Source organism: Thunnus maccoyii, chromosome 4 (genome assembly GCF_910596095.1).
Source record: "Thunnus maccoyii chromosome 4, fThuMac1.1, whole genome shotgun sequence".
Classification (NCBI taxonomy): Eukaryota; Metazoa; Chordata; class Actinopteri; order Scombriformes; family Scombridae; genus Thunnus; species Thunnus maccoyii.
Genome location: NC_056536.1, coordinates 7403419 through 7422975, shown reverse-complemented (window position 1 = coordinate 7422975; position 19557 = coordinate 7403419). Strand labels below are relative to the sequence as shown.

General features: G+C 37.1%; 1 protein-coding gene across 1 annotated transcript; it reads right to left on the bottom strand.

The window, feature by feature from the left end:
• Positions 1-7185: 7185 nt before the first annotated feature.
• Positions 7186-16374, bottom strand: zgc:171775 (STKc_p38 domain-containing protein). The gene is made up of 12 exons (XM_042408957.1): positions 16171-16374; positions 14801-14930; positions 13844-13902; positions 13459-13570; positions 11189-11218; positions 10566-10613; positions 10195-10309; positions 9986-10057; positions 9455-9534; positions 9215-9293; positions 8685-8858; positions 7186-8456 (listed from the first exon to the last, which is right to left on the bottom strand). Exons 1-12 carry the CDS (start codon positions 16338-16340, stop codon positions 8395-8397), a joined length of 1131 nt encoding a protein of 376 aa, XP_042264891.1. The 5' UTR covers positions 16341-16374; the 3' UTR covers positions 7186-8394.
• Positions 16375-19557: the final 3183 nt, after the last annotated feature.

Here is a 19557-nt window from a genome sequence, read left to right as displayed (position 1 = left end):
CACAGGCATCATCAGAGTGACAAATCATACTGTACTGTAGGTAGTAAGCTAGTTAGCTGGGCATGCTAACAATTTCAGCTCACATTACACCATTTAATAATCCATTCGTTACACTTTTGCTCTGAGTTTGGTTAAGTCTGGTTTTTGGTGAAGGCTAAAAGAAAGACACCACTCTCCAAAATCTGTAGATACAAAGTAGAAGTCAACCGGTTAATCCGTTTGGCCGATTGATCGGTCAAATAGGACATTTTACAAACTAACGGAAAAGGCAGAACTTGGCTCTGATAGTGGCCGATACCCGCGTAACCCTGCAGGCGCAGCAGGAATAGGAGAGCTTAACTTTCTCAGCTTCTTCTATTCATTCTATGTGGTTGTTGTTATCACTATGGGTGTAATCCCCCCTCTATCCACAATGTGGGTTGCAATGGCAGAGTGGTGCTGTTTGTATTTCTGCTGGTTGACTCCACAGGAAGTGAAGACTGCAGAAGCAGTGATCCAAAGGTTATGACTAACTTTGCTGAAAACTTTGGCCAAAATATGAGATATTTGTGTCTTTTTATGTTCGTGGTAAATCAAACTCGCCAGACGAAGTTTCAGCTGTCTGAGGCTCATTAAGAGCTATTTGCATTCATGCATGGATGAAGCCAGACTATTGTGGTGGAAAACTGTCCTTCCATGAATAGGCCAGTAATTGTGCAAAGAAAACATTTATATCTATAAGAGATAGTTCCCAAGGGAATACAGAAGGGGAGAATCAGCAATGTCATATTTTAATCTTCTATGTGTGATGAGCAAAGGCCGCTAGGCCATGTGTATTGGGAGAAATGTGGAAGAGGCCAAGTACAACTGATACCTGTTAGAGAAGTGTGAGACACCTTTGTTTTCTGAAGCTGAGTCATGTCTGGATTATTACCAAAGTGTTAAGATCAAGCAAGGTGGGGTTTAGCAATTAAGCTCCATGTTAGGAGGGGTTATGAGAGGTATATAATTTAATGTTTTATGATTTTTCATTAGGTTCTTTATCTGGGGATCTACGCCTCAGTTTGCTTTGTATTTGCTCTTATGCAGAGTAAACCTATTCACATTGAACTCTACCAGTTTCCAGTGTATTTCTTTTAGTCTTTCTCTTATTAGTTTTGAGTTTAATACTAAATTGTGGGTGACCTGAAGATTTATTGGCCTATCTGAAGATTTCCCACAACTCTATCCAACCTCAATTTTGCTGTGTGTTGAGCGGGACATAAACAGTGACAAAGAAAAAGTGGTTGGCAGGTTTGCCACCGTGAAGGAGAGGAGGATGAAGTTTTTAAATGGAACGGGATGTGTACAAAGTTTGTTAAACTCTTCGGATTATTTTTGTTCTATGGAGGATGGTGGAATACACAAATGGACTAATGTTACAATAAATTATAGGTGATATATATAATATATAAAGGTGATAATATAGGTATAAACTGGTGAGTGAAACATCTGTAATTAATCTTTATTAACTTAAATTTTGGTTATGAAGAAATCAGTCAGGATGATAGATTAATCTGTTGTTTAACTCCACGCTTACTGCATCTCAGCACCTGTCTGTGTCACTGCCTGTGGTTTAGTAGATAATCCACTATGTATTTGAATAGGCCTTGTAGTGTTGTAGACCGCGGTGTCTATTTTATGTTTATGTTATTCCCATGTAAGAAAGACATGGTACTGAGACAGAGCACCTGGCTTGTCGCTGTCTATCAGCGGTGGTGCTGAACAGTTCAGTCAATGTATGTAGAGCACCATGTGCTGTCCTCAGTGCTGAAACATTTGAACGCAGCTGGCAACCAACAAGACTGTGGCTTCAGTGTATGTTTTCTTAGACATAGGCTTGCTTGGCTTGATAACTGACAATTTGTGATTATGAATAGGATAGGTTATATCAGCTATTTTACAGTTGTGAATTTTAAAATGACTTTATTAGAAGGGCACCTTGAGAATGCTTCGCCCCCTCTGTGCTGAGAGTCTAGCTCTGCCCCTGAGGTGAAGTGAAGATTACTCGAGTTGACAACAACTACACTTGTTACTGTAAGTGCAATAAAACCTTTGCAAGTAAAAAGACAATAAGTACTTAATCAAAACACCTGTTCACCAAGCATAAACATTTAGAAAAATGGTATTTCCTCCTGCTCTGTCTGCAGTCTGCCAGCATGTTTTACAGAACAACAGTGTGCTTGTTATGCTGATAGTAAATTGTTACAAACAAGCTCAAATGAAAGCTGTCTGTATGTAGTCTAAGTGTTTATTTGAGTTTGCCACAAATCTTAAAATGTGGCAAATACTTGTAAAGCTACAGGCTGAGGCAAACCAACCCCCCACCTCTATCAGCAGTTCCTCCAGACAGTGAATCACATCAGCAGCAGAAGGAGGACAGAGGACAGGAGGAATGATGCCTGGGACAATCAGCCTACCTTTACCTGAGCAGCACATGTACGATGCTTAACTACTGCGTCTCGCAGGCCTGTGGTGTCCACACAAACAGCATGCTATGGAGTAAACCTGGGGCTTTTGGGGCCCTTGGGCAGTTACTCACTCTGCCTGGTTGGTTATCCAGTCTTGCACATTATTTTAGCATGTGTAAGACTTCAAAGCTTGGCAGTTGGTAAGCAATGATTGGGGCAGGTTTTAGTGTTGGCTTAGCATGCTGTCAGATGTATGGGAGGGGATCTTTTAAGTGTTATTAAATGATCTTCACTGACCTGTAGAGATTGCAACTATATTAACAATAACCATTGATGACAGGTGTGAATGAGAATGTGTTGTTTGTAAAGTTATAACAGCTTCACAAAATAACATTTGACATGCAAATCAGACTTCATCATTCAGCACTTCAACAGCAAGTTCTCTAAGGTGAAAGAACTGGATTTTTAAGTAAGTTTCCCAGGCACAAATACTGATATGAAAACATACTAAGTAAACATAACAAACCTAAAACATACAAACTGCTGTACAAGCAAAGTTGTGCATTTTATTTGAAGTTTATTTAACGAAGTTTCAGGAGCAGGACCACATCTCAACTGCACCACTTCCTATAAATACCACCAAACCCTCCTCCTCTTTCGCTCTCATGTTCTGTGCCCCACCCCCCTCTATTTCTCTCTTCCTGTTTCTTCCTGATTCTTCCTCTTCTTCATAGGATCTTGAGGGGTCTATCATTGCCTGGGTCCTATGGTGGATTCCCTATAAGCTTCCCCACAACACAGTCAGCAAGCAGAAGAACTACGCACATCAATTGTTCTTCTTAAAAAATCATTCATACACATCTTGTTAACTTGGTCCTTGCTAGTGAATTGCTCAATTAATCTTCTACACCATGAAACTTGTCTGTACCCGTTCAAACTGATCTATGCAACAAGCTTAATCCTGTTTGTATTGAGCATCTGGCATTAATAGATTAACAGACAGATAGACTGATTACTGTAAAGACAGCAAGTAAATCTGGCTGCTGCAGACTGGCTATGGTAATGCCAGTGGTTACTGAAGACGTGCCACACCTATGACTAATATGTGAAAACAATGCTTAAAGTGACGTGGTAAGGTGTCTTTTACAAGTCTGCCATAAGTCAGAGTAAGGAGAGATCAACACAACACACCCATGCAGAAACATGAAACACGAGTTGTGATGGGGTGTGACATGTGAAATGCTTCTGTCTATCAGGACACAGACTCACAGAAATATAAGGTAAGAATTTATTCATCCAAAAGGAAGGAGTTCAGTTTACATAGTATTTACAATAAAATAAAATAAAATTAACATTGAATAAAGCAGAAACAATCAGTTGAAGGAGGTGCTAAATACAAATGACTGTGCAGTTCATGCATGAAGGACAAAAAAGATGCCTGAGCACAGATAAGTTTTGGATTAAAACAGTCATTCTCTTTGTTTACTTCAATGTTGAACACAGCAATCCAGCTGTGGTTTAGAAAAGGCCAGAGTTCAAAGATAAAATTCACAGTTCAAAGATACATTTTTCATTTTCAGATGAGATGAGATAAGAGAAGCTAAAAACAGTATATAAACACATAGAAAAGCTGAAGCCAAAGCCAGGCTTTTGTTTGCAGACTTTTCTATTTCTCTGCATTCAATATGATGCAGCCACAGCTTTTAGTTGAAAGGTAGTTTTGTGATTTTGATCTGCCTCACTAGCTTGTATTATGGATTTTGGACTTCTTCACCGACAGAGAGCAGAGGATTTCGTATGTCCACAGTCTCGCCACAAGAGTGCATCATTTCACCCCTTTTATTATTTACACTACCATTCTGAGCTGCACTCAGAGAACAGCTCTCTGGTCAAATTTTCTGATGACACTGCGTTAGTTTCCTTTCTCAAATAGGCCACAGAAATACTATCACTGATTTTATTTCTTGGTGTGATACCAAATTCTTGGACTTTATGTATCTAAACCAAGGAACTGATTATTGATTTTAGACATAACAGAGGTGTAGTCAAAGTGTATTGGGACAGTACTTTGGCTGCAATTGATGACATTTTACAAGGACACAAAGTACAGACAAGAACGCAAATTTAGAAAGGACAATGGTGCCAAGCAAGCTGAAGAGGCACTTGGAAACTACCTTGATTCTATAGTTGTATTCACTTTTTGCATGACAATTTGTTTTCATTCAAAGTGCATCTTTTTTTCTCTTTACAATTTTAGATTTAAGTTTTGTTTTTTTCAACTGAGTGCATACTCTGTTGATATGTATTTACTGTTTATATGGAAATTAGTTTTTATTCTCAATGCATCTCTCTTCTGTAAAGATTGACAACATCTTGCTAGACCAGGGATGCTGCACTTGCAGGCGAGATATACTCCTCTCTCTCTCTCTCTCTCTCTCTCTCACACACACACACACACACACACACGCACGCTTTTCTGACTCTCCCTTTTTTCAGTTCCATTACCTCATTTTTAATTTTATGACCTGTCTGGTTTAAATGGGTGTGTTGCTGCTTTGATGTAATTTTAAGTTTCAAATAAATTCTTGAATTATTTTGTTAATAAATATTTCATTAGTAATATAGTTGTTTTCACATTTTATTTAGCATTAGTAAATAAAAATAAATGTTTACAGAGTGATAAAAGTAATAACACGTGCTATAGAGGCTATTTTGCATGGATATGAATACAGGTGTGCCTTGAGATTTTGGCCTGCCCTTTGGTGAGTCTTGGGCACAAAAAGTTTGAAAACCACTGCTCTAAATTACTGAACTTCACAACAACAGGAGCATTATAGAACATACACGCTAACAGAAAAGCAAACTCACCCAACAAGACAAAATGAAAATATGTGACATGCATATATGACATACAATAATAAACCCTTTGTAATTAACACAGATAAAGCTCACATCATTACTAAACTGTTAAAAACCTAAAATGCTCAATGGAATTTATTCTATGTGGAGAGGACGTCTCTTTCGGACGTCTGCTCTCAACCAATTAAAGAAAATGACACATATGCACATCTCTATTCCAAATATGTACACGTATGCTCAAAAGGAATTTGACTTGATTTTTGTGATTTTAGTTTTATGTGCATGTTGTGGTTTTTGGCATCCAACTGGGATCACTTTTTTGCCAGGGAAAAGTGTCCCCACCCCTTTTTCTTTTCCTTTTACTTTAATAAGATAGACATGTCAAGACAATTACATGATTGCATTCAGACATGGTGTAATGTTATCTGCTTGCGTGTGTTGGCCAGTCCTCCATGACACTGTATGCAATGGATGTGAGAACTTGAGTCTTGGGTATCCCACTCTTACACTTCTAATGTGTTGATCTTAAATGTATCATTGTTTAAAATATGTTCACACATACAGTAATATTGTTTTAATCATTTACCAGTTTTCCATAAGAACACAATCGGCCCATCTGTGTCATCTTCAAAGACTGTATGCTGTGATCTAATGCTGCCCTCTAGTGACTACAAGCTAGATTTTTATATTTTATCATTCTTGGTACAGAAAAGTTTACTCTTGGCCTCATATTATTTGCATAAGAAACAGTTCTGCTATTGCCACACCCCCATTCAATATGTGTATTTTAAAGTTCTTGTTATGATTATGTGAGCTATAAATGCCACTGTTTTATTATTTGCTGTGCTTTATTCAGATGAATCTAAGTGGATCTCACTAGTTTGTCTCTGTCTTGCATACAAAAGGTCATTATGTTATTAAATGCAGGTTTTCAGTCAGATTAGAGACTTATTTGACCACTTCTGTGTGTCTGTGGACAGATTTTCTTCTTGTCTTCATTTGACTGGATGTGGTGGTTTTATGCCTGAACCAAGGGCTCAGGCCTTATAGTTACACAGTCCATTCATCTTTGCTTTGCTAATAGATTTGTCATATCTTAAGTATGGAAGACAAACAGTGACTGGTACGGTCAGAGAATAATATTTTGTGGTCACACTTACAATATGAAGACTGGGAAAATTGTCCTGGTATCTACGGCATGATGTTTCTTAACAAATTAACTATAAATACGGTTGTAGGGCTGCAACTACGGTTGTGGGCTTCAGTTGTGAGAAATGTCAATAACTCTTTCCCACAGTGTAAGGTGACATCCTTAATGTCTTCTTTTGTCCTGACCAACAGTCCACAATCCAAAGATATTTAGTTTATTATCATAGAGGACTAAAGAAACCAGAAAATATCCACATTTGACAAGCTGGAAAAAGAGAATTTGGAAATTTTCCTCTTAAAAAATATAATTAATTTTAAAATAGGCAGCAATTAATTTAATAGTTGGCAACTAATCGATTAATTGTTGCAGCTCTATATGGGTGTATATTCAAGTCGTCTTCTGTAGTTGAAGATCATCTGTTGTCAAAACAATGTCAGTCATGAACAAGACAGGAGTGTCTCTGTAACTTTTTCCCCCTTTTTCTACTCATGACATTTTTCACATTTATTTTTTTCAGCTGAATTGTTTGTACTCTCTCTCAAATAATTATATTTATAGTTACATTCACTTCTACTTCCATACTTTTTATGATAAACAGCACTTTTACTTCCATAAAGTTTTTGGCTACTCTACCCACATAGAGAAATACTTCTATGACATGTTATTTATTTATGTTACTTGTCTCCATCTGGGCCCATTCAATTATTTAGTCATGCTCCTTAAATTAGTAACATTTAACACAACATGTCATAAAAAAAAGTTTATTTAAAAACATTTTATTGAGACTGGGTTCCAACAATCAGGATAAAATGATCAAAAACAAATTACCACACTACATACCCTTTACATATTGTGAATATCATATAACACAAAACATAGGAAAAAATATATATACACTTACTGTCCATGTAGTCCTAAGTAAGATAAATGTAGCTATCTAAGCTTTTTTTTCATCATGAGCCAGGGTATAATATATTATGTAACGTCAACATTTTACACCAGCTGTTAAGGTGACCCCACAGCGATCTCTTGACAAGTAGGGAAAGCAACGTACACTCACTCTCTCTCTCTCTCTCTCTCTCTCTCTCACACACACACACACACACAGTTCATGAGTCTGTTCTCCAAAGTGACATCCACACATTCCTTTACAGCTGCTTTTTAGTTGTCAATAAAACAAATATTTTGTAGAGCGTAAAAGTTAATTGTTGACCTTTGAAAGACTCAACATCCACCTACTTACTGAACCTCGAGTTAAGATTATTTTTGTTGAAATATTTTGTACTTTTTGAAAAGAGATGACAGCATTTAACAATGCAAGAGTCTAAATATTTCAGAAGAAACAGCTTATTTCTAGCATTAACTTCTTAGACATTTGTCCTGTACAGGTCACCATACCAAGTAAAACCTCCCTTCATTAAAATACACTTGGTAAAACTTTAAGTCCCACTTATAAGCAGTATATGAACATTTAATAAATTATTTATAACACACCATAATGTAGTTCTAAGCAGATATATGGTAATTTTATTTGTTGTATTTTGCAATTATAACTTCTCTTATGAAGACATATTTTATATTATTGTGTTTTGTCATTCCTTATGTTTATATACCAGCCTCAGCTTATGTGTGTCCACAGGAGGAGTTCAAGTTGTTCACAAATACTTATATCTGCTTACAACTACATTATATTATATACTATACTGCATTTATTAACTGTTTTTATACTGATTATAAATGCTAAATAGGGGCACTTAAAGTAAAGTGTTACCATGCATCTGAATTACAATATATATCAAATGCACCAAAAAATCAAATATGAAAGTCTTTCAGGCCCAAATATGTTTTTACTTTTGTTTTGTATTTGTTTTACTTAACCTGACATTGTTGTTGACATTTACAGTATGCGTATGTATTGAAACCAAACACTGGGAGGTGCCAGCATGTCACCATGTCCTACATGGCTGTCTGACTGGGGTTGTCAGGGTCAAAGGTCATGATCTCCATGTGGATGAGACCTGGTTGGATAAAAAAAGGAAAGCAGTATTAGAAAGTTCCCATAAAACTACCTCTATAGTTGTATTCTAAACCTCTCTTCACTACGTAGTATTCAATCTGTCTAATATGCTTATATGAAAAATACTAAATTTATTCTCAGTTATATCACACATATAGAAGTTTCAGGCTTCATATTTGTATTGTTAAACTCACAACCTCACTGTAACAGTCTACGCAGCCATACTTACTCTTCCACTCCCCAACAGCGAGCTCCATGCTCTCGAAGGAGTCGTCATAAGGCTCAGAGTCTGGCTCGCTCTCTGGCTCATGATACTCAGCCAGGAAGGGCTGGGATAGTCCCTGCTTAGCTGTCAGCCTTGTCTCTGGATCAAGCAGCAACATTCCCTCCAGCAGGTCCACAGCTGGAGGCATCAAGAAGTAAAATACTTTTCAGTTTTTCAAAATTTGTCATGCACTCCTTGGCCATTGAGCTGAGACATTTGAGAAGTCCTTTCAATACAAGTTCAACCTCCTATTAGTTAATAATTTATAGCAGGGGATAATAATGTAAGTGACACTGCTCCCAACAATCTAGGTCAAAATTCTAATAGAGAAGTTGGGTGCATCTTGGCCATGATGATTCACCTTGGTAGAGAAAATGTTGCAAAGACATGCAAAATGATTAGGTAAAGTTAGAAGAAATTGTATTATTTTTCAATTTATAAAAAGTAATGTCAATTTCAGTTTGTAGTCAACTAGTAGACGAAGCTCAGCGCACCCTTTTCGTCCATGGACGGAAAGACTTCTTTGAAGTTTTTCTTCTTTTGCGGAGGTAGACCTTGAACATATGATTGCGCCTGGAAAACAGGAAATAATGGTTATATTTTATTCCAATGCAAGAGCTTATGATTAAGAACACAACACGACACAAATTGCAACGGTAGGCAAAAAACTGGTAGGCTAAGAAATACTCATGTTAGCCAGAATATTAAGGCATTGCACATGTAACATAACTCACATCTTTACTCTGCATCTTCTGAACCAGGGAGGAGTCTGGTGTTCCTGTCAGACGAAGGATCTTCTTCAGCTGATCAATACCTGAATAGGCTGGTTAAAGAGGCCTCAGAATGCACAGAACACATCGTATACTGTAGATCAGATTTTAAAATTGAAGCAGCCAAGATATGACTTTAGCCCTTAGTATGGGTCAAGCCCCAAAAATATGGATCCTACATTTCCCATAATGCAACTCAACATGGCTTTAACAGGCTTTAATAATCATCAGGGTAGTTTTCCTAGATTTTAAAAAGCTCCCTCAAGAGCCACAGAAGATATTATACAACAGTTTTCACAGGCTGACAAATGACAAGCGAACTGACTATGTGTAAAATCAACGGAGTGCACCTTTAAGCCTTACAACGCTGCACGTGTTTTCAAGAATTCTTTATTTTAAACATTAAAAAGGCCAGGTTCAGTATGAGTTTCTGGCTACTGTAACTAAGCCTACACAGTTTTATTACAGTACAGTGTGCAGGATGTGTGAGGATACTGTCATGTCCAGGGAAAAGAACCTTGCCAGTAATCATCTCAGCCAGGATACAGGCGGCTGACCAAACGTCCACTGTGAGGGAGGGGAACAGAGAGAGAATTTTAATAACAAAAATGTAATATTTTGTCATAGCATACTGCAATATGCTGTTATATTTGTAACAAATGAAAATGACTATTTGTATTAAAGGCAGCAGGTAATAATCTTACCTGTCTGACTGTAGTGCATCCAGTTGAATATGACCTCTGGTGCTCTGTACCAGCGTGTCACAACATAACCAGTCATTTCACTCTCTGTCTGTCTTGCCAAGCCAAAGTCCAGGATCTGAGAATAGTTACAGTTAGGCTCACCACTGAGAAGATGAAATGATGTCTATTTTAGCCATGATCGATTTTTCAAGATTCTTTTGTTGCATTTTCTATATGTCGATACACTTGTAATGTTAGCTGTGTTGAGCATTGTTAAGTCATGGATAAAAGGTGAATTAATCAAATGTAAAGGTGAAACTGATCATCATCTTGACCTGATTAATCTGATATGCAACGTTTTTTGGTTTTGATTTTTTTTTTTTAAAACGTACCTTTAATTCACAGTTCTCGTTCACAGCAAGGTTACCAGGCTTCAGATCCTAAAACCAAACCACAAGAAGTTTCATCATGACTTGTAGTAAATACACTATGAAAAAGTTAGACATTTTTTGGGAAATGTGTTTATTTGACTTCTTGCTGAGAGTTAGATGACATGTCATGTCATACAAACAGTCAGCCGATGGTTAGTTTAGTTTAGCATGAAGACTGTAATCTGTAGAAAAATCTGGTTTTATGGGGGGCAATGTATGTGGAATTCTTTCCTGGAAAGACACAGTGACTTCTTTGTCACAGTGAGGTTACTAGGCAGCAAGTGGAGACTCAAGGAAGTTACGGCACCCAGCCAAACAAGATATAACATGTTAATTAGTGAGGTTTAGAGGTGCTGGTAGGAGGATTTCGTTACCTTTGGGCCAGGCTAGCTGTTACCCCCTGTTTCCAGTCTTTATGCTAAGCTAAGCTAACCAGCTGCTGTAGCTTCAAATTTAGTGGACAGATATGAACTATGAATGTGAACCATTCCTTTAAGTGCACTGCTGAAGTAAACACATACTGATTATGAGTGATACACAAAGGCTGCAGTAAGTGATGTGTTATGAAATGTTCAAATACCAACCCGATGAATGATCCCTGCAGAATGAATATACTGTAAAGAAGGAAAACAGAGATTGAAGCACAGAGTATAAAACAGCATGCAGAATAATGTTTGTTTATCAGAGTGGGCTGACCCACATGCTCTGAGAGGCTTATGGCCTGCTGTTAACTTCATGGTACGTGCATTTTAAAAAAACAGTATTATCACATTCACCACAAAGTCTCCACCCGCAGCTAATTGTGAGGGCTGTGTTTTGTGTATTTTCCAGCCCATAGAGCAAATCTGCATTGATCTCACAGCACAGAGGAGCACTTACAGATGACAATCACACAAAGATAAGGAGGAAGCTGACTTCAAAGACAAAGGGACATTTAGGAGAAAGTATTTTTGTTTCCATTTTAAAACGTGCTTTACCTTTGTTTCCACTGAGCACTCTTGGTTAAACATTGACTAGCATTGAGTGGCAAGGCATAAAGGGTAAAGCAGTCAAACATCCACATTTTACCTTCTGTCCATTAACGGCACTCATAGTTCCTACATTGAAAGCATTACATTTGATATGCTGACACATTTCTCTGCCATGCTGTTTACTTCTAATTCCTTTGATAATGAATTGATATGATCTAATATGCATCCAGCAGTTTGTCAGCAGAATACTTAAAGACTTTTCTCAGTGTTCAAAATAAAACATTTGATACATTTTTTTTTCTTATTTAAATTGCTTGAATAAGAATCAGTTGATTCAATTCACAGTTAAATTATATCATTTCAAAACATCCTGCCACTGAGAGCTCCCTCTGTCTGGCAGATTGACTGCATGAGAGAAGTTAAAGCAGCTATAATCTATATTTTTTATAATGACAACGTATCAAATATGTCTAATGTGAATGGTGTGCCTTGTAGTGATGAACCAACAGGGAATTATCAGCGACTCTGCAGCTCCCCTCCACTTTCCTGAGCTTTATAGCGAGTGTAAGATCATCGTTTAGCTGTCTGGCTGCAACTTTACTGCCTTGGTTCGCTCTCAGCGCTCTCGCCTCACCACTAGTGCTGTTTTCAGCTACAGCATGCAGATTTAAAAAAAACAAAAAAACATTGAACATAGTGGAGCATTTAGCAGCTAAAGAGCCAGATACTTCTCTCAGGAGTTGGTAAAGACCAAAAACAGAGCTAAAGGAGAATGCAAATTTGATTTGACTTCATCATTTTGACAGAAACACAACTCTTAATTAGTGATAATATTGCTCCATGACTGCTGGATATCTGAACCTTATAATTTTACATACTTAAATTACTTATCCAAACCTCCATTAATACATTTTGTCCACTTGAGAGCAGTGCAACAAGCCTTAAATACAATGTTGGCATATCTCCTTATAAAATTGATATGGCGAACATGTTAGCAATGTTAACATGTTAGCATGTTAGCACCTATTTACACATCCAGCAGATACAGAACAACATTAGCATTCATTTGGAGTTGTGTTTGTGCCCACCTGGTAAATATAAGTGAAATATTCACTTTTTGGGTTTTTTTTGGGGGCATTTTAAAAATCCTTTTGCTAATCCATTTGGAAATTCTATGAAATAACACGTTAATTATTTAATTTAAAACACAATAATGAAACTAAACTTTTAATTGACACATTTAATGCTCATGCAACTGACATTTTAACTGCTGTCGCTGCTTACATACCAACTGACACTTCAATTATTTTGAGTGCAAACGCTTCAGTTATCTCTGGGAACTATTTCTGCTGCTTTCATCTCGTACTCTTCAGCTGACATTTCAGCTGCTTTGTCTGCTCTTAGTGATTACACTTCAGCTTACACTTCCAACTCAATCTATCACACTTTGACAATTTAAATTCCTCTCAATCTTCAACTAATTTCAGCATTTTCACTTCAGCTGATACTTCAACTTCACTTGGCACTAACCCTTAAATTAACACTTCAACTTCATTCAGTGCTTATACTTAAACTGAAACTTCAGCTTCTTTTAGCATTTCCATTTTAACTGCCACTTCAATTTCTTTCACTATTTGTATTTCGACTGCCACTTCTTCCTGTATTTCAACTATTTCAAATGTTTCAACTGCAAATCTTTAGCTGCGAGCACACTTCAATTTTTTTTCTCAGAAAATATGACCTTTTCTAGTTTTATTATATACCAGGCCTACACATCAGTTTAAAAAAATGTATTTCCAGCAAATGTTTTATGTCAGTGGCACTATGGGCTTCAAATAAAACATCCTGTCATATTACAGTCAAGTAAATAAATACACACTTACCTTGAGTCCTCTTAGAAGCTGGTAGAACAGGTATGTGATGATGCGATCAGTTAATCTCCGCTTTTTCATAATGTGGCCCAGATCCTGGGCTACGAACGGCATTACCATATAACTAGAGAAGAAGAGCAAGAGAGAGAAACAGCAAGAGAGAGAAGATAAACAAAAATATATAAATAGTTAAGAAACATACTGTAAAGTTTAGGTCTAAATACTGTGGATGACTACAATAATCCATAAAAGTACTTGTTGCTATGGTGATGAAATACAACTGCAAAAAGCAGCCAAAACAAACATGAATAAGCTTGCTCTTGCACACAGGAGAACACAGGGTCTCAACAAGCTGCAACAGCTAGCAGAAGAATGTGGTTCCTGACTCCCAACTCACAAGGTTTGGAATTTTTCCGGCGAGGAATCAGGTGTGAAGACGTCAAGGAGGCAAATCACCTTTAAGGAAACATGTGGCAAAGACCGTGGTTAACCCAAAATATTTGTCTCAGTTTGTCTGTTAATACACAGAAACACTTACACACACACTCTACATTTCTAAAGAGGTCACATGGAGCGCAAATTGACACTGCATAACCCTGGAGTGACCTGTGGTGTAAAAGTCATGTTTCTGTGGGTCCTGCAACTCTGTTTCTAAAGTACAGTCAGCCTCTTTGGTGCTACACAGTCATCAGACAGAGATCATATCTATATCAGATCATGCGTCCATTATTGTCCTTGGATTTTCTGATAATGAAGTTTGAGCTCATGCTAAAAAAAAAGCCAGTTCCTCTATTTATTCTAAATAAAACAGAAAGCAACAACAGATATAAAGATATAAGATATAAAAGAGATTACAAATCTTTTGTTGATATGTCTCCAAATGGCACACTTTCATTTAATGTTGAATCTCATTGAATTCAGTGCCTTGCAAAAATTAGCCAAGAAATAGGGGTTAGAGGGTGATGTAAGTGTGTGTAGTTCTTCAAAGGTTTCCACCGAAAATACTAAACCATGAGGGTTCAAACAATACACAACACTCCTAGCTTGGCCAGGAGCATGGATAAGATTATGGGCTTTTGTTGAACGGTCAACAAAGTTTGCTTATCCTCAAAATCTACTTTTCTTTAAAGAGGGAGAAGAAAAATGGAAAACTGTGAGCAAGATTAAACCTACACCAGCTAGCACAGATCTTAGTTTACTGAGCCACTTTGATAGTGGTGACTTTATATAGGAGAGTCAGTTATTGTAATTTATAACACATTAAGATCTTTTTCTTTAGTTGATGCTTTAGATTTACCTGCCTGGTTGAATAAGGGTTGAACAAATAGACTGGATCCTTTACTCAAGGTCTTACATTTTCATGCTGTATGTGGCGAAGCAGCCTGAGTTCCCTGTAGGCCCGTTTGGCGTGAATGAGGGACTGGAAGGGCCGATACAACTTCTTGATGGCCACCTTCTCCTTGGTCTTCTGGTCCATGGCGGAGCTTCATAAGTGGGAACACACCCAGTATCAGAGACAAGACCCACAGCAGGCTGATCGATGTGCTTATGAAATGGCTCATATAGTTACTTTTTTTCTGTTAATCAGTTAATTGTTTAGTTTGGCAAATTATGTTTCTGACAGATGACTGATAGATTAATCTATATATTGTTTCAGCACTGTTGTAATCGTGTAATACTGTATATAATATGTGTTCCGCATTGAGACTTTGCAGGACATTGAGAATAATTTGTTAAGGATTATTTGGAGTTTTTGTTTGAGTTTGTAAAGTGAAAAGACACATTGTGGTGGTTCACTGGTGGATTGGATTTGTTTACTAAAATTCCTGCTGTTCTTATAGAAAAGAAATCCAACTTGCTCAGGGTCGATGTCCCCTCTGTTGGCCAACATCTAACTATATACTGACCAAATACCATTAAAACTGTAATAAGCTCATGTCAGTCAGTCACTGTCAGTCAGTGGCTTATCATTAGATATCTTGTGTTCCTGTAGGTGGGGGTTGCTCTATGTTGGTGGAGAAGATTCTTGTCGTATTGGAGGACCTGCATTGACTTGTTGACTTGCCTCAGGCGGACAATAGTGCTTCTGTTAGCAGATGTCAGAGTAATCTAGGCCTCTTGGACGGCATGCAGCATAGTCTGACGGTGGAATGCAGATTTAAGGCCTACATGAATCTAGACAGCCTATAGAAAATCATTTGTGATGCAAAGCATTTAAATATTGATGGTGAGCACCTTTGAACACTGAGCAATGTTGAAATGAAATGTAAATGAAATGAATGAAAAATAAATATTACCACACACCTAGTCATTTTTATCATGTTTATCAGTTCTAGCCTACTACTGCTTTATCAATATGTTAGAGGTGGATATTTTTTTATATAGGCTAAGCCTTAATGTGTTTTATGACATGAAAATACTCATAGCCTAAGGGGCAGTTTTACCCTAAACTGGGATTCACCATCAGTATAAAACAGGGAACAAATACATCCTATACTGTCATAATTTTTTGTTTCTATGTTGAATATTTTATGGCAGTTCTACGGTTAATTATAGGCTATAGGTTAATTACCGTCCCGGTAACAGGATTACACATTTTTTTTATAGGATTATTAAAGAAAAAGGCACAAACCTTACCTTGCATTTTGCTGGACAAACAACTGACACAAACTCTGCCGCACTTTCTTCCCCAGTATACCTGATGCCCTGCCCGGGTAAACTCACCAAACTGTCCCGTAAGCACCGGAGCCGACCGACCGCAGCGCCGTGTATCTCTCCGGGACGTCCCATGTCGTTTTCTGGATCTCCACTCTCTGAAAACCCGGTCTGACGGAGGAATCCTTCACAGGCGACTCCATGGTGCTGTTTAGTATACTGGCGCGTTTTTCAGTCATAAAACATTTACAGCCCTGAAGTTTTAACCTGACAGGTGAGGTAGCAGTAAAGGTAAGAACAGAGCAAGGACCCGCCCCCGTTTCTCCACAGCCTGCCCCCCGTCACATGGCTGAGCTGTCACACCATCGGCTGTCAAAAACATCCTGCCATCTGACCTGTGCTGTTAAATAACAAAATAGTAAAGGTTGGCTACCAAATACAACAATTTAAAAAAAAAGTATTAGGCTACTATTATGATTAGCAGCTGAATGGACATAAGGTGTTAAAACTAAAAGTAAATGGCCCCTGTGACGGATTTATTTGTATAGGCTATTTGACATTATTTGATAGTTCATACTGTTCACATCCTTATACTAATAATACTGATACTAATGCATCAGCACATACTGCAAGTAAGATTTTTACTGCTGTAGCTGGTGGAGGTGCTTTATATATTTGGTAGTTTAATTAAGGGGTTCCCAACATAGGGGTCAGGCACCTCCAGTGAGTCACAAAATATATTTGTGGGGTCATGAGATGATTAATGATACTAAAAATAAATTCTACTGCAAAAATGTGTTTTCATTTTTTGGAATGAGACTTTGCTTCTTTGTGAAATATTGGGCCTAAAGCAGTTATTTAAATCAAACTATCTGAGGTAACGGTAAATGTCTTTGGTAGAACGTCTAAAACAACTCATATACATCTGAAATGTGATCAAGAGGCTGGAGCCCTGAGTAATGTACACTTATGTAATTATGTAATTATGTAATTATGTAATTATGTAATTATGTAAATGTTGGGAGCCCCTGATTCAATCTATAGCAATGTATTTAATAAGCGTGTCATAAGCTTTTTTTAACTGTAAAATCTTAAATTAAAAGGTAAGTAGTAACTATAGCTGTGCAGATGAATGTAGTAGAGTAAAAAGCTTGAAATGCAGAGTAAAAGTAAAGTACATACAATGGACGTATTCAAGTGAAATAGAAGTATCTCAACATTGTACTGAAGTATAATACTTGAGTAAATGTACTTACTTTTCATCTCTGGTACCGTGATATCATTGGTAATGCAAAAAAAGTACATTAAAAATACAATAAGGTCATCATAAACTTACAGACATATTTCCTATTGGAAACACAGGAAAAAGCTCTTAAAGTAAGTCCATTTTATTTAGACAAAAATTACAAATCATAAATTTACCTCTAAGGGCTTTACAGGATATGATGCCCTCCATCCAACAGAGAAGGGATCCTTGTTGGCGGACAGACATGAAATAGAGGTCATATGTACAAAGTAGACAGACATTACAAAATAAAATTACAATATTAAAGCATATAACAATACAAACATAAAAATTAGCCAGAGAAAAGTTTACTGTGAACTCAGTAGCAGTGGCACAATCACAGTAAGTCTCCTATGGTGACGACAAATGACACAAAGGCACTATATGTAGAAAGAATCAGAAATCCTGCATATTGATATACAGTAAGGAAAAATTATTCTACCTGTTTGTGCTACTGATCAGATGTCAGTGGACTGTACCATGTAGATGAATATTATTCGGGCCATTCACATGTCAGGGTGAATATATCCTATCACAGGATATGGACTGTGGTCAAACTCCTCCGTCCTGCTCTCTACATTGTTGTTGCAGGAGTTCCATTGTGAAAGTAAATCATGTTTTCACAGCCAAACACTGTTCCAGAAAGCCAGTGAGTACTGTAGATCCTAAAGGAAAGTAAATGTTTATGGCCACGATTTATTTGGAAACTCTGGAAACTTTGACATTTGAGCAGAAAGTTTGACTTTGACAAAGCTGATTTCAGTCGTTAACTGGTGAACAACTGAGAGCGTAATGTGTGCATATCACCAACATTTCATATCAGGAGTTAGGGACTCATCTTAGTCAAACAAAACTGGGATGACATTTTTAATTTGCTTTGTCCACTTTATAGCCATGATACAGACTGACAACAAAGGTCGTCTAGTGTCATAAAAGGTAAACACAGGGAGGAGCTATACTCCTAGGCCTTTGACTGAATCTCACATACTTCTCATTAGCATCCTGCCCTTATAGCTTTACCTACCCTGTATTTATGTCTCTGTTCTTAACTTGTGTTTCTTTTAAGATTATGTAAAGCACCTTGAATTGGCCTTATAAAATGTGTTATACAAATATGACACTTACCTGACACTCCCTGTATTATCTGTGTTGGAATAAATAAATAAATAAATAAATAAATAAATAAATTTGATACTGAAATACTGTTTTTTTGTTTTGTTTTGTTTTTTTTTTAGAGGTGTAGAGCTTGAGAATGTAACCTATTTACAGATAGATGGATAGATAGATAGATAGATAGATAGATAGATAGATAGATAGATAGATAGATAGATAGATAGATAGATAGACAGAACTTTCATTGTTTGTATATTATATAATATCTTTGAATATCATATTTGAGAGACAAATCAACCTTTGACCAGCAGAGGGCAGTCACACGTCATTCTGGTGGGCCCAGAGAAGCGTTATGACTCTAGACATTGTTCATTTCCGTCTTGAAGGATTATAAAACTGGTGTTTAGTCATATAGATAAATAAAAAAATGTTCTCACTTGTCTGCCACAACAGAGCAAAATGACTGTCATTGACAACAAACTGTAGTTATGAATAGGCTACATACAGTATTGTGTAAAGACATAAATGAATATATGATTGGATATGGTTATAAAAAGTAATGATGATTAGAATTTGAACCCGTTATTGAAACTAGCATGTTCAAACAAACAACCTTCTGCTATAATCAGAAACATTGTAGAGCTGTGAACATGCACAAACACATTTTTCGATATGTGTTGTAAGTTTTGAAAAGCACTTTTGAGAAATGATCACACTCGGGATCAAGTTTTAATCTTGTTCATGTTTCAACAATGAATCCAGCGTGCCAAACTGCAAGAAGTCTGCAGTATGAACTGGTCCCATTGCACAAAGCCACAGCTTCAGTTTCAAGCCAGCAGCAACACAGCAACATGTCTGAGTAGAAATTTCCAAATAAAAGCACAATGCTTTAGCTGTGGTAGCTGTATGTAATACAGTCATTGTATTTCAATACTCAATGGCCAATTTGTTTGGATAAAAAATAATGCAGTCTTTTGTTTGTTTATTACTTTGTATGCGCCTTGAGCGTATTGTCTTGTTAGGGTATCGAGGATACTGTGGGATAGTAAAGAGATGAC